General features: G+C 38.4%; 1 protein-coding gene and 1 long non-coding RNA gene across 3 annotated transcripts in view; one reads left to right on the top strand and one right to left on the bottom strand.

The window, feature by feature from the left end:
* LOC148188106 (uncharacterized) overlaps positions 1–19,341 on the bottom strand; it is a 43,223-nt gene that overhangs the window by 4,390 nt on the left and 19,492 nt on the right. The window lies entirely within an intron of this gene.
* Positions 9,555–19,341, top strand: part of LOC121952008 (adenylate cyclase type 1-like) — a 54,363-nt gene continuing 44,576 nt past the window's right edge. The window contains exons 1-3 of one of the 2 annotated variants that reach the window (XM_088085560.1): positions 9,555–10,686; positions 17,056–17,205; positions 17,513–17,631. In XM_088085560.1, the coding sequence (XP_087941686.1) occupies positions 10,078–10,686; positions 17,056–17,205; positions 17,513–17,631 (878 nt within the window). In that variant the 5' untranslated portion in view covers positions 9,555–10,077. The remainder of the gene's footprint in view (positions 10,687–17,055; positions 17,206–17,512; positions 17,632–19,341) is intronic. The other variant, XM_042498516.2, reaches the window with a different exon arrangement.

Here is a 19,341-nt window from a genome sequence, read left to right as displayed (position 1 = left end):
TTTCTCATTTCACTTCACTTTTACTTGAGATAGGTTTTGATATATTCCCAAAGCTATTTCCACTCGCCAAGTAAATCGCTGAGATCTGGGCGTCATCGCTATAAAGTCAGGAACACAAGCAATCACATATTTAACCCCTTGAAACCTGAACAAAGAGGCTTGATTTCTTTCAAAAACATGGGAAGAAGACAATCAGCAATTAAAAAACAAATGACCCAAAAAAATTGCAAGAAATTAGTAAAAAGTACAAGAAAATTACCTGAAAATTAGTAAAAACAAGAAAGATTTTTTTTTTTTAAATCTAAATTTGGTACCATCATTTTAAATATGTAATTATGATAATTATATAGTTCTTTCTGTGGCTTTTTTCCCTTAACATTTTTCATTTTTTTACTGTCATTTTGCATTATTTTCTCATTTTGAAAGATAATGTACTAATTTGTAGGTTTAAAGACTTATGAAAGGCTTATGCTAACAGCACAAGAGAAGCGATTTTGATCCAAGTTTCAAAGGGTTAAAAAAAATGCCCCAAGTTAGCCAGAATTATTTGGAGGAGAAACCAAAGATGAATAGTAAAAAACATTACCAAAATGCACACTACTTAACTGTGCGCACACACAGTTTTCTTGTATGAGGAGAAATCATTATTAGCATTTAAAAAGTGCTTAATTTTGTCCTGATCTTCTGACTGCTTGTGTGTCCCATTGGACTTTTGTCGCAATATCACCATGATTACACATCTTAGCAAGTACTTTGGTGAGTACAGTCTTGTAGATACAACAGAATTATGTCCAAAACAAACAAAAAAGGCCAAAGTTATGTGGCATAGTTACTAGTTATGAAGCACACACAAACACACACACACACACCACATTAAGCATATAAACATTTTATCAACAATGTGTCTTACTGCTGCTTTCATGTCAGAAAATCATGATTGCTTGGCTTGCTGCTCGGCTTGCAGATGTGCTCAGCTTGTCAGTCTTGACAGATTTTACACCTAAACTAGCTGCCATATATCGTATTATATCGTCACTAGATCAAAAAGAGTCTTGATGATGGTCAACATAGGCTTACATGTTACCCAGCAACCATGCAAGTACATGCATGGTTGCTGGGTAACATGCACATGCATGGCATATCTGTGTACAAAAAAATATTAATTTTTATTTTTATAGTATTTTTTTAATAGTTTATTAGAAAAAGCATGTAATTTACATCTTACAATCTTACAATCAAAAGTTGCATCTCTGCACATGTCTTCTCTGACTTTTGTATTTACAACCTGTACATTTTTTTTTCTTCGTCTTGATACATGCCTATTTTTGCACTCTTGTATATTTTATATTTTATATTTTGTATATATTGATATTTTTATATATTTTTTTCTGTACAAACGGCTGCTGTGACAAGTTAATTTCCCACAAGTGGGATAAATAAACGTGTCTAAGTCTAAGTTTAAGTCTAAAAGCATGTAATGCAATTGTGCAATTGCATGCAATTGCATATTAGTATACAAAGAGAGCAAGAATATATTCATTTAATTAAATATTTTGTATAGTCTATTTATAGTTGTTTTATATACAGTAGTTTAGTAGAAAAAGCATGTAATCACAATAATGAGATTGCTGTTGACTACTGGACACATTGTTGGATGACCTGCCCTCTCTACAGGCCTCAGTGTAACTGCCCTGCCTGTACTGTTTATATTTACACTCCTGCCCAAGTTATAATAATTGACAATTTCTTTTACATTTTGACTTTAAAACATACCTAATCTTCTTTTCTTCACAGCCAGCTTTAATTTTCCATCATGTGAAGCACTTGATACATGTCATTTCTCTGTTGTAAAGCGCATGTTTTCAAGCACTGCATTTCTTGTATGCTGTAGAAATACAGTTTATTATTGTCATTATTATTATTATTATTATTATTATTATCATCATTATTATTATTATTGAGCTGATTTCAGTGCCTATAGGTAGTTGTAATTAGTGCAATATTTTGCATCATCAGGTATGTAAGTAAACAGTTCTCTGTTTGTCCCCCTCTGTCTTTCTGTCTGTGTCTCTCTCCCTGCACAGCACACACTTCAAGCACTCAAATTCAGTGGGGCACGTGATACTTTGGAAGACAGCCTTAGTGGGAGGGGACAAGGCACATGGACTTGACGCAAACACACAAACACACAAACACACACACACACACTCGCGCTCACACATTGCCTCTACCAGATTACTCAAACTATCAGAAGCTTTAAGAGGATTTCGCGATGGGGAGGGTGCTGCACTCGAATCTCATGCACCTGATGGCTATTGATCCATCCTAAGCTTGCACACAGACACATGCAAAACAGCCACAGTTGGTACTTTCTTGTTATTATAAACAATCTTTTGACCTTGCTTCTTCATGTTTCAGTGTTTAGTGTTGTTGGGTTCAGATCTGAAGTAACCTTTGAATTCAAGTCTACAGTGCTCTGAAATAGCATGGCCCTGATCCGTCTGTCTGACACGGACTGACTTTTTGAAAGAAAAGCATCCAAACAGAAAACAACTAATTCTATAGAAAAGGAATAAATACACCAAGAAAAGAAAAAAAACTGAATCTCTTTCTATATATTATATTATATATTGTATAAACAGTCCCATTTCCATCATCAGTCTGCAGCGGAAATCTGATCTGTCGAAATAAATGTGTCCACAAACAGTATATTCTCGCCGTCGAGCTTATTAGCAATGCTGATGTGAGTGGAAGATTAGAAGGGTGGTGTTGTCTATAATGGAGGAGACGCTGAACGAGTCCCTCAGATGTGTAGGTTGATAAGCAAAAGGTTGCAATCAGCAAGCTGTCATGTGAGAAAACGGGATAATATCATGTCTGCTGTTCAGGGAGAGGAAGGTGCTGCATCAGGCTCACATCTGATGGTATTACTTGATGTGTTATTTCTAGCACTTCTTACCTAACAAACCAGGTTCGATTTACATGTCCCTCATAGTCAAAATAGACAAAGTTGTCAGTGTCACTTTACTCTAGGTAGGTGGTTACACCTCCTAAAATGGAAAATGGTGAACTTCAAATATTGACTTTTACCAGTGGTGGTATATAACTAACTATATTTACTAAAGTACTGTACTTAAGTGCAAATGGGGTACTTGTACTTTACTTGAGTATTTTATTTTCATGTCACTTTATACTTTGGAAAAATTATACTTTTTATTTAATAACATTTATCTGAATGCTTTACTTAATTTGCAGATCAAGTATTTTTCATGAAAAATGTATTAAATATTATTATTATATATTATTATATTATATATTTTTGTCATAGATGAAATGATCTAACATTTTACACAAGCACAGCTGCAATGATTAGTTGATTTACAGTCGATTGACAGAAAATTAATTGCCAACTATAATGATAAACATTGAAGTTTCTTTTTAATAATTTTGAGTTTTTGGGCGTTTATTATTATTATTTCTTTAAAAAATTGTTAATATTTTGGGTGTTTTCTCATAATTCTAAGGCTTTTTTTTTACCCAATTTTTTAATGAATTTGAGTTTTTAGGATGCCTTTTTAAATTCTTTTTCAAAAATAATTTCGATTTTTTTGGGTGTAGTTTTTTTCTTTTGGATGGTTGTATGGGATGGAAGGATGGAATAAAGTACAGAATTTGTATAAAATATGTTCTTACATATATTTAAATGTGTCTTAATAGTATCTCATATAGGTACAGTCAAGCAAACTATTAGTATGTTTTTAGCGCCACAAATGACATATGATTAATATATTAAACACATTGTTAGTACACCAAAAATAGCACACATTTAGTATATTACTCATGTTCTCATGGTTGAATGCATTGATCCCAAAATTGAGATAATTTTGCTGATTACTAATTTTTATACAACCCATGCTGGTGCTGTTATTTCTTTCCTCAGAGGATACACAAAGCAAAACAGCAATAACTGGCTGTAAAAGTTATGTGTCATCATCTTTCTGCAAATAATCTCAACAAACAAGTGGGGAAGGCACGGGGCCATTTTAGTTGTGTGATTTTTTTAAAATACAGTCCAAACCTGTTCAGTGACCTTATTGACATTGAACTGAAAAGCAGACAAATTGTGTTTGAATCATGATTGAAGGGGGCAACATGGCTTCTACATGTATTTGTTGTGACTGTAGATGTGTGTTTGTAGAGCGGATAAATCACTCTCTGTGCTGAAGAAAGGATAAGCTTGTGGATTTTTTTCCCCGAGTCCAGTTTTGATTTGGTAATTATGTGTGCATTAGGTTCTCAGCCCTGACAAATGGACCTCTGCAGGTTCCTGCTCAAGGCTTCAATTTGAAATAATTTCTTTTAAGTTTATGTGAAAAATAGCTGACTTGTGGCCATATTTGATTTATACTTTCTATTCTTCTTCATAAGTGAAGGAAACAAAATAATTTATCATCATGTTAGGAGCACAGAATCTCATATCGAATCTACATCTTTTGTAGTTTTCTTTTTCTTCCCAGATGTAGTCATTTCTCTGAGGAAAACCAGAGCAGCACACCTGACTGACAATCGTGAAAAAAGGTGTTTTGTTTCTTAGCACATTTTAATTAAGGCTGACACTAGCCAATTCACAACATGCATTGCCAGTCCCTCTTGGGTCTGGCTTGGCTGTTTCATTTGCTGGTGTTGAACCAATGTGTCTGTGATTATAAGACCAGCGATGCCTCAACCACATCTGGACACTGGTGGGACTTGCCGGATACTGGGCTATCATTGCAGATGATCACTTGATGACAACGAGTGTAGAGCAGTATTTAGATGGAGGTAGAAGCTTTGAATGCTCTTTTTAATATGCTCTGTGTAACCAGTGGCGAGGTGTTTACTGAAGCAGACCAGGTTATCTTTGGAGGCCATCTCTGTTTATTCTTATAAAAGATGTAAATAACAAAATGCTCCGTCACTTGTAATTCACGTGACTTGAGCCCCTCTCCCATGGAGAACAACAGCATAAGGGCGCCTACTCTCAAAACATTAAAACAACATATCTGACAAAATATGTAAATACACTGTAAAATCTGTAAAATTTTACTTTCAAAAAAACTCCAAAAACAAACCCAGGGAACCGACTGCCTTAAAAAATGTCAGTAACTATACCAATTAATTTTAATTTATGTGTACTTTATATCTAATTGTTAAGTTTACTTAAAATTTAGTCATGTTTACTTAATTTCGTGAAGTTGTTGCAACTTAAAAATGGCAAGTTTAATTAAATCAATCTTTACAAGTTTAGCAACTTCACTATATCAAGTTCACTGTGCTATATATTTGAATCCTGCCGGTTGCAGTCACATTTGTATTTTCTTAAACATGATAAGAAAACAGATGTCACAGATGTCCTTACTTCATCATTTGGCAAAATCCTCTTTGTGATGACCATTTTAGTCAGACGAACTTAGTTTTCTGAAGTTGCTAACACTTAAAGAGACTGAGGAAATTTCACTTGTCATTTCTTAGTTGCAACATATTCACAAAATTAAGTAAATACAGATCAATTTTAAGTAAACTTAACAATTAGAATACTTCACCTACCAAAAAGGTCATTTGTGTGTCAGTTACTCTACATTGAATTTGGGAAGCCTCCTCGCATGCCTCCACAACAAAGAATTAAAAAAACTGAGAACATTCTTCATTAATTGAAGTAAAAGGAGACTGATTTTTTTTAATCATTTATTTCTTATGCTATTGTCCCCCTCCTTGTCCAAACCAATATTGTTTGTGTGTGTGTGTGTGTGTGTGTGTGTGTGTGTGTGTGTGGTATCCATTTCCAGATACAGAAACATCCTGCTGGTTGGAGAATTAAAAGCTACGTGAATCCTTTTGTAAGAGAGCGAAACAGGGTGACACTTCTCACTGTTCAATCTGCAAGAGAAGCCACATTTGAGATGTGACCAAAGGCCCAACATGAACCAAATTTGCTAGCAAGCATTTGCTAAGATCTTTTATGTGCTATAGATCAGCTTTTGGAAAGAAGCTATACAACTGACATGTGGCGGCAAAGATTTTAATTGCTCCAGAGAGCTCAAGCTGTTGAGTCATCAAGCTGTTATTCAAGTAACGATTTTGCAATGTAAATATGTCAGATACATAATCAGCTGTTTTACATCACTTCAGATGCTCAGCTGTTTCATATCTTTCAGTCGGAGAGGGTTTTTTTATGTAATGAAAGAGAAAGCAACAGAAATAGAAAGACAGACGTAGAGGAAGCGAAGATTTTTAGTAGAGGCACACAGCGGGGTGCGGGCTGCTGTCTCCTCGTCCGACGCCCTTGGAGTGCAGCTTTGTGGTGTGAACTCCCATAAGACCCCTCTTTGTTCTCACAAGATGAGGGCTAGCAGAGTGTGACCATGCACTTACACCTGAAGTCATCAAAAGCGGAGGGAATAACACTTTTATACCGTACGATGCCTCTGCTCTCATCCCCCCAATGTACCCGGCAACAAACAGGCCAAGAGGTCCTCCTGGAAATACCTTCACAGGAGCGCAGAGAAACCATCTGTCAATCAACCGCAGTCCAAAAAACCCCCACAAACCTGCATGTGCTGATACATAAATGGCATTTTGAATGTCAGATTTTCATCTTGTTTGAATGCACAGTTTGACATTTGCATCAAAGGATGCCGAGGTGTCTCGCAAAATTGAAAAACAGCAGCGCTCATTATTAAGGTTAATTTAGGAGCTGCGACACAAGGAGTATTGAAAAATTGATTAGAGTGATGACAGAAAATCAATGCCAGATTAATTACACTCTACTATAACTGACGACAGTTCTGTTTTCATCACCTCCAGCTTGTTACAGTATCTCTTTCATTGACAGGGAATCTACGGCAACACATCAGCATTTGTGCGTCAGCTAATCAAGTCTGCTGGAAAGTGTTGAGTGTAAAAACCTTGTAGATAAGACAGAATATTAGCCTAAAAGCAATGTGTCCTACATCCTGTGTCCCACAACTTTGTCTCAGAGGAGCAGGGAAAGATAACACAGAGGACTGAGACTGACAGGCAGACAAGAGGGAAAGGTAAGGGCCACTGCTGTGGACACAACAATTCCTGACAAGTCATTTTGTGTGACAGAAAGCGTTTTGCAGTTTAAGATTTTAGATATTAAATAGGTCACAAGCTAACAATTATTATTATTATTTTTCATCAGGGCCTGAGCTTGTAAGTACCAACAGTCCCTGGTACTGACTATATGAGGACCCTTTACTTTTTGTAGAGATTATCATTCTGCTCTGCAGATGCATTTTTTGAGGGGCTTTTGATTCTCACAACTCACAAATATTGGCATTCACATCAGAACTGATGAAAGCTGCAAAGTTCTGCATTGATTGGGCTCGGTCGTAGCCAGTAGCTTCCATTGACCTCCATTGAATTTTGTGCTTCTTTTTTTTATTTTATTCTAACTTTTTACCAACTCCTCCTTGAGAGTGTATTGGATTTGTTTAAAATTTGGTTGGTATAACTCCAACTAATGTGATGCTTAAATACGAAGGATTAATCGATACCTCAGTAACATCATTTTAGGCACCTTACTAACTTTTTTTTGGTAGATCCATCTCAACTTAGGCCACCAGAATCTAAAGCCCGAAGCCAAATTGCAAAGCTTTTGTGTTTTTGTGGAACGGTGCTGTACAGTAACTTTATATAATCCTATTTGCCCAAAATTTCACTTGCTTGATAAGAGTCCAGGCCTGAGGACATCTACACATCCATGTTGAGTCACAGTCAGAGCGCCACCAACTGTCAACAAAAAGTCCTATTTGACAAAGGTTATCCGATTTACATGAACTGTACATGGTATGGTCTACACACAATGTCCAACAACAAAGTGGACACAGATGCACACATACTGAACTCCCAATATCCATGAAAACGCATACGCATGTCAAACGAACGCCAGTAAATATATTGCTACATTGATGACTCACTCGTGTAGCACCACTTATTGGCAACATGAAGTAAGGCCATTAAACAGGGAACTGTTAAAAATAAAGTATAATTCATGCACTCATTCAGTGTCCCATGGTCATGGAAACCCACAGCTGCATCAACTGTCTCGCCAACAGCTGTGACATACGGGAAGGTGTGAAAGCCTGCTGTTTGCAGCTTTAGTTATAGATTATTTTGGTCTATTAAAAAAGTCCTAAAACAGTGGTAAAGGCATATCACAATTTCTTAAAGCTCAAAATTGCATCTCAAATGTCCAAAAAGCCAAAGTTACTCAGTTTACAATGACACAAAAAAACAAACAATTAAACCTTAGCAGGGTTGTAGCGCCACATTCTGGGCATACGCAGTTTCTGTGGGGCACATTGCCCTTCCTCTTTTGATGCATGTTTCTGTTAGTCATCTTGTTTTTCTTTAACAAGATCAGTTTGCTCTCTTGTCCTTTCTTTTCTTGTGTTTGGGACCCCGAGTTGGCTTTCTTGGGGAAAGACATGACTGTGTATGTTGGTGCTCCAGCAACATAAGAAGTCACTCACTTTTAGCTTCATTTAGAGACAAATCCAAGTGTAGGGGTGGACTAAAGCATTTTGTGTCTTTAAGGGGTGAAGGGAACCTTAGAAATCTACAAAAATACAAAGTCTAGTGTTTTAGCCAATTTAATTTAACCGTGGCACTAATCACTTAGAAATTGAAAACTTCTCATTCTAGGGTTTTCAAGGGCCCCCTCTACAATTGGGGTCCATGTTAATCAGTCTCTCTTTCCCCCCACAATGACACCCCTGTTCCTCAGATTTGTTGATTTTTCTTTATAATGCAGATTTTTTTGTCAAACAATCCATTAAATAACTAACTGTTTTGACTTAATGTCTTATTTTCCCCATAAAAATCTTCCTTTGATACTCCTCTGTGCCGAGACTGCCCTTAGATTAAAGCTTCTCTTTTTTAACCCTGAATTTGATCAGCTGCCAAATACTTAACTTTTCTGTTTCTATTTCCAATGTAGCCCATCCACTTCTCTCTCTCTCTGTTTACCTGTCACACCATATACACTCATTCAGTAGCTGAGTGAGATCAGTGAAAGCAAGGATACTAACAGCTGACAGGGAGCTATGGGAGGGAGGGGAACAGAAGGCATGTGAGTGTCCTGGTAGCATGGTAGAGTGCTGGACTTTGGCATGGGCCATCCATCTGTCACTTTCTTACACCCTGCCTGGCACTGACAGGTCATGGCAACGGCAGCCTGTGACGGATGACTAATCCTCCCCTGGTAATGAATGAGACACCACGGCATGAATGCCAAGAGGGTGCTGATGGTGAGGGTGGCTGCCTGACTGGCAACACAGAAATCATATGATGAACGGTATGCAAGCATGTTGCTATCCCATGTCTGCGCCAAGCAAAAGTAGCTGGCAGCATTTCTAGTGAGAATTTTTATGAATCACGGTCTAGAAACAGTAATATACATGTTTCTCTGTTTCTAATGTGAGAGACGGGAAGAGGAAGAGCATAAATAAATCCATATATGTTTAAAAAAAAAAAAAAAAAAAAAGATTGCGCGGGTTGTAATGATGGAAACATGTCATGTGTAGGTGGGAAAGCGAAGGACATTATGGATGATGCATGCACTGTTCTGTCACATTGGTGAGCTCTGCAGCCGCACCAGTCAAATCGTCTTGACTGTGCGTTGAGTAGCTGAGACCTGTCTTATCTTCACCTCATAATGCGCAGGCGTGATCCTATCTGAGCCTCGCAAAAAGCTTTTACCATCTGAACTAGACGTCGTGTGCGCTGCTCTTCATGTGGCGCTAAAACGAAATTTGATAAATATATATTTTTGTACGGATCGCGTGTAGATACAGCTGAGAAATTAAAGGGTTCTCTGGTGAATGATCTCTCCGAATAACACAATTCAACCTGTGGATAGTGTGGAGCGCGTCTGTGGCCACCGGCCAGTCTCCGGTTATCTGGGACGCTGTGCCTCCAGCCTGCTGTGCGCGTCTTTTCCCCCCGTTGGCTCCGTGTCGGCGTGGGATCCGGTGTTCCGTTTGACCCAAGCTGTGAGCAGGTATTCAGTTTATGAATGGCACTGACATGGAGGAAATACCGTTTCAGAAAGTCAAAACCAGGCGGAAGAGAAGTCGCTGTCCATCGGGCGTCCCTTTGACCACCATCGCGTGTGAGGACGAGTTTGACTGCAAGGAGCTCGAGTCCCTCTTCCAAAACTACAACCTGAAGCTGGAGCAGACGTCCACTCTTAAAGCCCTGGCGGTGCTCATCTTCCTCTCCTCGACACTGGCCGTGGTGGAGTTGCTGTCCGGCCCCAGCCTCACCATCTCCAAGGGGTCCCATCCGGTCCACTGTGTCATCTTCGTGTCCCTGTTCATCGTAACTAATGTCAAGTACCTGCAAGTGACTCAGCTCCAGCAGATTGTGAACCTGACGCTGCTCTTCGGCTTCACTTTCTCCTTCCTCTGCTGTCCCTTCTCGCTGGGCGCGATGGGGATGGAGCCGCCGACGTCCCCGGAGCAAGGCGTGTGGCAGCTCATCCTGGTCACCTTCGTCGCCTATGCGCTCCTACCTGTGCGGACACTCTTGGCGGTTGTGTTTGGAATAATGGTCTCCATCTCGCATTTGATTGTGACTGCCACTTCTGTCACGGTGAAAACGCAGAAACTATGGAGAACGGTACGTATGTGATGCACGTTAATTATTGTGCCTTTGTACATTGTATTTTTTTTACGTTTACCATCAATAATGCCATACTAATCCTCATAATTTAAGCGTCATCTATACACATACGTTATACAAAGTATAATGTGGACCCATGCAGTAAAACACACACCGTTTAGACTTGATTTCAGCACCAAGGACAGCTCCCTGTGGTTAGACTTGATGGGATTTTCTCGGGCTTTGATCAAATTTGACCAAAGTGTTATTCATGGAAACAACAACAACAACAACAAAGACTAGCATGTCAACTCAGCCATTGTATCGAGTGAAATTATGAAAAAGAATTTTTGATGGGAAGCTTGATCTTAAAAGTCTGTCAGACAAAAACAAAACAGTTTGGATTCCTGCTTGATCACTTTTTCTCGCTTTCACCACAATATCATAAGTAGATCTAGGGCTGGGCCATATGGGGAAAATCAAATCAGGGTTGCACTATATTGAGTTTTTTAATTATATCCTATATAACTGTGTATAATAACTAATTTGGCCGATAACAAATATCGATATATCAACCTTTGTTTCCCACCTAATTTTAGTCATCATCAAGTCTCTTCTGTAGTGAATTAACATCATAATATGCATTTTCTTATCAAGATAGCCCACTGGCAGCTGGAGAAATGAAATGCAATACTTTTCAGTGTATTTAATATTCATTCATTGTGCAAAATAAGAAAAACACTTAAACTTAGGGTCAGTGTTTTGTACATGTTCACACTGTCAATAATAATAGTAATGATAATTAAAAAATATCGACAGAAATCAGCATGTTGCCCGATTGCAATATTTAATTTTAAAGCCAATATCTGCTAATACTGAAGATGTGGCAATATTATCATGCATCCCTAAATCGAATATTACAATATTTTTGTTACCAAATACCTCAATATCAATATTGCGACAACATTGTATGGTTGACTATTAGTGCTTTATCAAAAAATGCACTTAATAAGATTTCTGATAATTACATTACTGATGAACCATCAGTAATGTTGATGTAATGAATAAGTAGACAAAGACCTTAATCTTATCGATTATTTTCTTGAGTAATCGATTAGTTGTTGGTCCAAACAAAAGTCAGAAAATAGTGAAAAATTCAGTGTTTCCCATCGCCCAATATAACATCCTCAAATGTCTTGTGTTGTCCAAACAGAAAAATAATCAGTTTTCTGTCATAGAAGAGGAGAGAAACCAGAAAATATTCCAATTTAAGAAGCTGGGAGCAGAGACTTTTTTTTTCTCTTTTTCTTAAAAAACTACTCAAACCAATGAATCAATTACCAAATAAGTTGGCCAATATAGATGACAACTAACCAATTCATTGTTGCAGCCCTCATAAAGGAAAATAATAGCAAAGTTAAAACAATCTCACAAAATTCAGTAAATGACATCACTTTACTGTAACGCAGCCTTTAAAAGCAGGAAAAGACAACATTTACAATATTATGATATCAAAAATATAAGACAATATATAGTATCATATCACAATATATAGTAGATACTTTGCCCAGCCCCAAGTAGGTCTACATATTTACAAAGGTTCACTTATAGTGAGGTACTGTGGTGAAATATACCCAAGGGCATAGGTTTCGTGAACAGAACGTGTGGTTTCGGGGTCTCACAAGAAAATTGACTGTCAAAAACATAATTTCCTGCCTGCTAGTGAATTTTTCTACAGCAATTTGGGGTGGAAATTGCTTGAATTTCATCAAAATAAAAGCACTCAGCTCCTTTCATGTTTTTTTTGTTGGGGGTGAACAAATGTAGTACATGTTGTAAATATTGAAGGAGATGTGTCCTCTGCACCCTCCCCAAAATCTAGGCCTATGTGCAAACCTGTAGGCCCTTAAAAACAAAACAAAGAGGGAAAAAAAATGAATGAGCGAAGCAGTCTGCATGCTCACCACTGTTTCCCTGGGGATGTGATTCAGGCCCAGAGGAGCTGGCTGGGAATGAAGAACCAGAGTGACATCCTGCTAGCACTAGAAGTAGGGCAAACAGAGGGGCACACACACATACACACCACACTTTCACCACACTATATGCTTCAGTTATGGAAAAGAGGGCAAAGTCATTCATGTCATTTCCAAACCGAAATAGAAATTGGTACAGCAGTCTCTGCGCATTTATATCTTTATACCTTTTTCTATCAAAATGAAACATACACACTCACATTTCTGACTGTCATCAGGTGTGAGAAGGGAAGATATGTCACATCAGTCAAACCCTCCGGGGTAGTGGAACATTTCTGCCTCCGCACAGCATATGACATGAAGATTGTGCATTTCTCCCAGATGAAATTGAGATTTTGATCAGTTCATCACACCCTCGGATGATGACAGCGCATTTGCTGAGGAGATTGTTTTCCCTGTATGTAGGCTATGAGTTACCTGCATTGCCATGTGAAGGACAGTGTTAGCTGTACTACCAGAGATAGCTAATCCATTAAGCTTAGAGATGAGCTGTGTGGCATGACCCCACACGGCCCAGGCTTGCACCAGCCACCCACCTGGGTCGCAGGCACTCAGCCCACAGTACCGTCTGCTTTCATGGCTCAGTCTACCTGAAAATATCTTATTACTGAAGCAAGCTTAGAATATAACTTGAAAAATAGGTTATTGCTACTTCCCTACTCCTCTGCTGTGAGTCTTGCTGAACATCTCGTGTCTGTCAGGAATACAGACCCTATTCTTTGCAGTGCCACATTATATCGATACATCAAAGAGTTGGAAGAAATAAGATGTTATCCAGCATTAGTTTACAACCTCGCATGTCTAGATAAAGCTGGGATTGGACAAACAGAAAACACTGAACTACTATTATATTGGATGCCAATCCAAAGCACATTCAAACCCTAATGACTGGCATAAACAACGCAACTAGTCCCAAGGAGTTTGTCTTTTATTTCGCTGCCCATTAACAATAAGCACAACAGTGATTACATGCATATTAAAAAAGTATTTCACAGCTGGAAATATGGTGCATTCATAAAAAAGACTTGTCTATGCAATATGAGGATTAAAATACTTGAAAGTGATGCCACATGGCCAGAGGGAAAAAAAAAAACGGGGATTCTCTTTTGCTTAAGAGGTAGAAAACCTACAACTACCAGAATGCACTGCACCGTACCAGACCAAGTAACGCTCCTGCTGATGGGTGACATAATCCTGACTGTCTTTCCACCAGGAAAATATTAAAAGAAGGGAAGGTCATGAGTCAGTGAAAGCTTTCAAGGATCCTGACTTTGGTGTTTGTTCTGTTGGAGTCAATGGGGTGAGCACAGCAAATCACACCATAACCCATCACATCTTTGTTTTGTTCAATTCTGACTGAAAAATCTCTCCACCAGACTGAACCATAGACTCTATATAAAAATGGACAGCATGACAGTTCCCCAAAAGTGTAACTTTTCGATCTTGATCACCCCCTGGTGTCTGGCTGCAGTATAGGTCATAAATCCCGCCCCTCCATGTTAGTTAATGGACGTAAGCTAAACTTAACAACTCAAAGTGCACGCTGTATAAGTTTTTCCCAGAGATGGTTTCTGTCGCTGATGGTAGTTCTCATCACCCGGATGTTTGTTCAAGTGTCTGTTTTTATGATAAGTTTTGTTTAATGAGTTATTAAATTACACAAAAGGTGGATTTTTCACCATGATTTCCAGCTGTGACAGCTTATCCGTTCACTTGCATTCAATGGAACTGCTCACAAGTGGTCGTGTGGGTGTTTTGGTTGGAACTTCCCCACCACGGATATCGCTACTGTACAGAATCCAGCTCTCAATTACATCACTATTGATATTTTAACCTCACTTAAGCATAGCATTGGTAAATGGGGGCGTATCATCCATCTTTATATACAGTTTATGGACTGAACATGCTTTAGCCTACATCCAAACACATGAAGCTGCATCTCAAGCCCCTGTTTGGTCCAAGATAGCGTTACATCTTGATACATACACAAACGGGGGCAGGAAGATGAATGCGCATATTTAGATAAAAGAAACATCAGTAAGCAACACATAATGCATGTTTTTTAATCTGGTGAAGGATATAATAGGTGCGGATGTGAGTTACAATGCTCGCACCATTGACTCTGAAAGAACAGACATCAAAGTCTGGCTCACCGAACGCTGTCACTGAATAATATGGCGGCTCTCTGCTAACAAACAATCTCGAAATACAGTAAAATGGAAAGCTATAATATATTTCTGAAAATAAATATGGAAAACAGACAATGTAGGAACAGCGTCCTGGTTCATATTTGATCAGCGCTGCTTAGTTTTACAGTTTGATCGAAGTATTTTCAGCCTCTGTTTTACAACACAGGAAAAAGTATGCCGCCCCCATCTTGTTCACAAATTCTCATATTACAGCCAAACAGTGCACTAAAATATGTTTCTAAGGATATTTGAGGAGAGAAATAGGCAATATGGTAACAGAAATGTGGTTTATCTTTGATCGGCACTGCCTAGTTTTACGATTTGAGCGGAGTTTAGGACGGAGAGAGCGCGAGAGAGACAGAGGGTGGATTTCTCTTTCGTTTCACTTCTATACTGTGTCTGTTTTGGTAGGAATGATAGTTTGCAGCAGTGCAATTTGTAGTACAAGCAACAGCCCTACAGCTAGCAAAAATCTTGAGCTGCTAGACAAGCAGGGTAATCTGAGTGCTGGTAAGATTGAAGGAAGTTTAACATAGTTCATTTACACTCACTACCAGGTATCTTACTGACAGTGGAAGGGTAACAGAGCGTGATCACAGTGCACTAAGGTCAGTTATTGCAATATGAGGGCAAACTACAGATAAGCAGAGGAGTATTTTATACCACTCATATCAGACGTCCACATTTACTTTCTCGAGGCTGTAAAGTACATGTTGAGGCTTGCCAGCACTGCCGCCAAGCACAAAGACAAACTGCTGCCGCCAAAAACAGTCTTTTCATGGCTATCCATTATTCATTGGGCTGGGAAACATGCCTGTCTGTGGCAACAGAAGTCTGTTAAATTTGTTGTTGTGTGTATATCATATTACGCTTTGACAGTGTTTTTATGATGCTCACTGAAACATAAAACCCCCCCAAAATTACACTACATTTTTCAAGTGTAGCCAAAAGTTATTTGTCATAGATTTTTCTGAGGTCAAATGTGCTCCATTACTGACTCCAGCAGTAGAAAACACTCATGATGAATGACCTAAGGTATGAAGAGAATGACTTCCTTTATTCTTATGAATATATAATTACCGCCCAGGGTAACAGCTTGCTTTTGTACACTAGAGAGGTGGATATAGGACCTTGTTTTGGTTTGTGTTCAAAGTCATAGCAAGCCGACCTCAGTCAAGTAGAAAAAAAAACATCCTTTTTCTTTGTGTCCTGTTACAAGGTTGAAGCAGTCATGCTACTGTGCATCTGATGTGATGGATGAACCAGAGCATGGATACACTTTAGGGTCACAGACCCTAAAATAGAGAATTATTGGGCCCCCATCACCCTGTCACCCATTTCTCATGTAGGAGGATGTTATTTACAGTGCATAGTCTAAATGTTATAGTATATAATGGGAAAGATTATAATGGATTTTATTCAATTTGATTTAAATCAACCTTATATATCTCTGTCAACAGAAACACACACAATAGGAAAATAACAAAACACCCATACAATAAGTCACAAAACTAAAAACAATCAGAGTTTTCAACAAAACAATGTCAAACTTATTATGGCATTAATAAATGATTGTAAATATCTATATAATAATATAATAATATAAAAGGGCACACAGGGTAAAGAGGTCTTACAAATCATTAAAGCAGAAAACAGAGAACTGAGAGGATGTATTTAATTCCTATTAATTCTCCCAAGGTCCCATTTGGGGCACCTTAACCCTGGATTAAGGAAACTTAGGGGCACATTTTTACAAATGATAATGTACATGTGTACGTGCATATATTTCTATACACATACACATAAGAATGGACTGTGCATCAGATAAAAACATAAAATATCAATCAGATTGTAAGCTTTGATTATTTACTGCACATATATGACAATTTCTATTAACTTTAAAAAAAAAAAAAATCTCAATTTCTTCTTCATAATAAGAATAATAATAAGAAGAAGCAGAAGAAGAGTGATGACGACAATAATTTTACTTTAGTTTTGAAAATGAATAACTATAAGTTCATGCATGTATAAAGTGACACATAAAAAGTACATAAGCATGAATTTTCCATCTCCTAATGATTTCTGAATACTGATTGCGTCTTTAACGACTGCATTAAAAGAATTAAACAAATGCGTTTCATGTTATTTTTTTCTTCTGCTTGCAGTTGGTTGCCAACACAGTGCTGTTCACCAGTGTCAACCTGTCAGGGCTGTTTGTGCGCATCCTGACAGAACGGGCCCAGAGGAAGGCCTTCCTCCAGGCTCGCAACTGCATTGAAGAGAGACTCCGCATGGAGGACGAGAACGAGAAACAGGTACGGGCACCTGTACACTGCTAAAACTATGGGTAAAATTAGATGTGTTCCTGTTTTCTTCTCCCCTTCTTCTCTCTCTCCCCCTCTCTCTCTTGTGCCGTGAGTCATTTCGACACATTATTCACTTCTGTTAGATTTCGTGCCTTTTTGTCTAGCACATTTCTAATCGCTGCTAACATTTTATCCTTTGATAACTTTGCTGTGTTTGACTGTATAAATGTATATTAAACTTACTTTATCTTTTCTCTGTACCCCTCTCTCTCTCTCTCTCTCTCTCACTCACACACACGCACACACACACACACAGGAGCGCCTGCTAATGAGTCTGTTGCCCAGGAACGTAGCTATGGAGATGAAAGAGGATTTCCTGAAGCCCCCAGAAAGGATCTTTCACAAAATCTACATCCAGCGACACGACAATGTCAGGTAGGATCCTCACACCATCATAATACAACTGAAGACCAATCCCAGCAGTAGATAAAACCCTCTTGAATTGACTTAACTAATGTCAGTACTTCGAGACACTCCATTGTCCTCATGGGAGAATTTGCAGCTGAAATAGTGAAATAAACGCTGTCTCAATGCATTATGGCGCATGCTTAAAAGGAACTGAATAACTTGACCAAACATGTCCTTTAGAGAGAACACTGAGGGCTACGCAGTGTAGTGTGATCTGACCCAACAGTGTCCTAAAACATTAACACCGCCCTAGGCTGTGAAAGTGAAATATTTAATTCTTCATATTGAATATCACGAGTTATTCCCTGACTCACTTGTTTATTATCAGTCCTGGTAACACTGGAGTCCAAAAATGTTAGATTGCGCTTTCCATTCGTTTAATATGGGTTGCAAATTTTGGAGCTATGATAGAGAAATGATTCAAAATCATCATCATCATATAACCAAATCTGGTGATATTTTTGCTGCGCTAAGGCAAATATAACAGTGGTGTATATGCCAACTTCATGGTGATCATAACTTGGCAGCCCTTGGGAGAAACAAGGCTTTTGCAGTTTGGGTGTCTACTGGGGGAAAGAAAAAGGCAGATTAAGCCAAGCTTAGTGAAGAGAGGATTCCTCTGGCACTTAGGCATGTCCTGCACAGTTGCCAAGCTCCCAACTGTTTGGGAGTAATACTGTCTGTCTTAAGGTCATTGCTTTTTGCTACAGGTTGAAGGCTATGGAACCTCAGCTGCTTACTGCATTGTAAAACCGTCATCAGGAATTGGCAAACACATATTCTCACAGTGCATGATTTCCAGCTATAAAAGGTGAAAGCATATGAATGGAAGACTTTAGCTAATGTACTGTATCAAAACAAAGCTGACACAATTTAGGCTTGGGAAATAAGTTGATGTAAAATCAAGATGCTTCAGTAAATCCCCAACTTCTTGCCTTCCTTTCATCATCATTCCTCCCTCTGAACCATTTTTTGTGAATGGACCGGACCTTCTGTGTTTGAGCATATTTAATGTGCTTGTGTAGTTTTTGGTATCGTCTACATTCAGTTACTATTATACAGTCTGTGATGGAAAGAAGTACTCAGATCTTTAATATAACAAAAATGGCAATACCACCATTAAAAACATACTCCATTGGGATTTTAAGTGCAGCCTTCAGAGTTTTAAAGAATAGTATCATGAGCAAAATGTATCAATGCTAAAAGTACTCATTATGCAGTAGAATCACACTTGTCAGTCTTATGAATTATATTATTATTGTTACATCCGCTGAGAGGGTTATGTTTTCGGTTGATTTTATTTTATTTTTTTTAACCAGCATGAAAAACTACCGACCCTGGTGGGTAGGTTTATAAGGAAGAACCAATACAATTTTGGCGCATACACAAAAATGAATTTTGACTTTTTTTAATCAATCCCTCCGGGATGATGTAATGTTGCGATTGCAACATTTAATGCAAATTAATCCAATCCTCGTGAATTCTGCAAGAACTTGCTATGTTTTGTCCAATCACAACTTTACAACAAATTGTAGTATTTAAAATGGGTAAAATTTGCTCAGCACCGCCTTGCCTCTCTGTCACTCTCTGCAACAATCCCAAAACCAATCCACAAAATCCTGGAGGGACTGGTTAACATTGCGAGATACGGCATTTGGCCTTTACAGGGACTGTGCT

The sequence above is a fragment of the Plectropomus leopardus genome, chromosome 12 (assembly GCF_026936395.1).
Source record: "Plectropomus leopardus strain MGB_pleo_1.0 chromosome 12, ASM2693639v1, whole genome shotgun sequence".
Taxonomy (NCBI): Eukaryota; Metazoa; Chordata; class Actinopteri; order Perciformes; family Serranidae; genus Plectropomus; species Plectropomus leopardus.
This window is presented reverse-complemented; position numbering and strand designations above follow the sequence as displayed.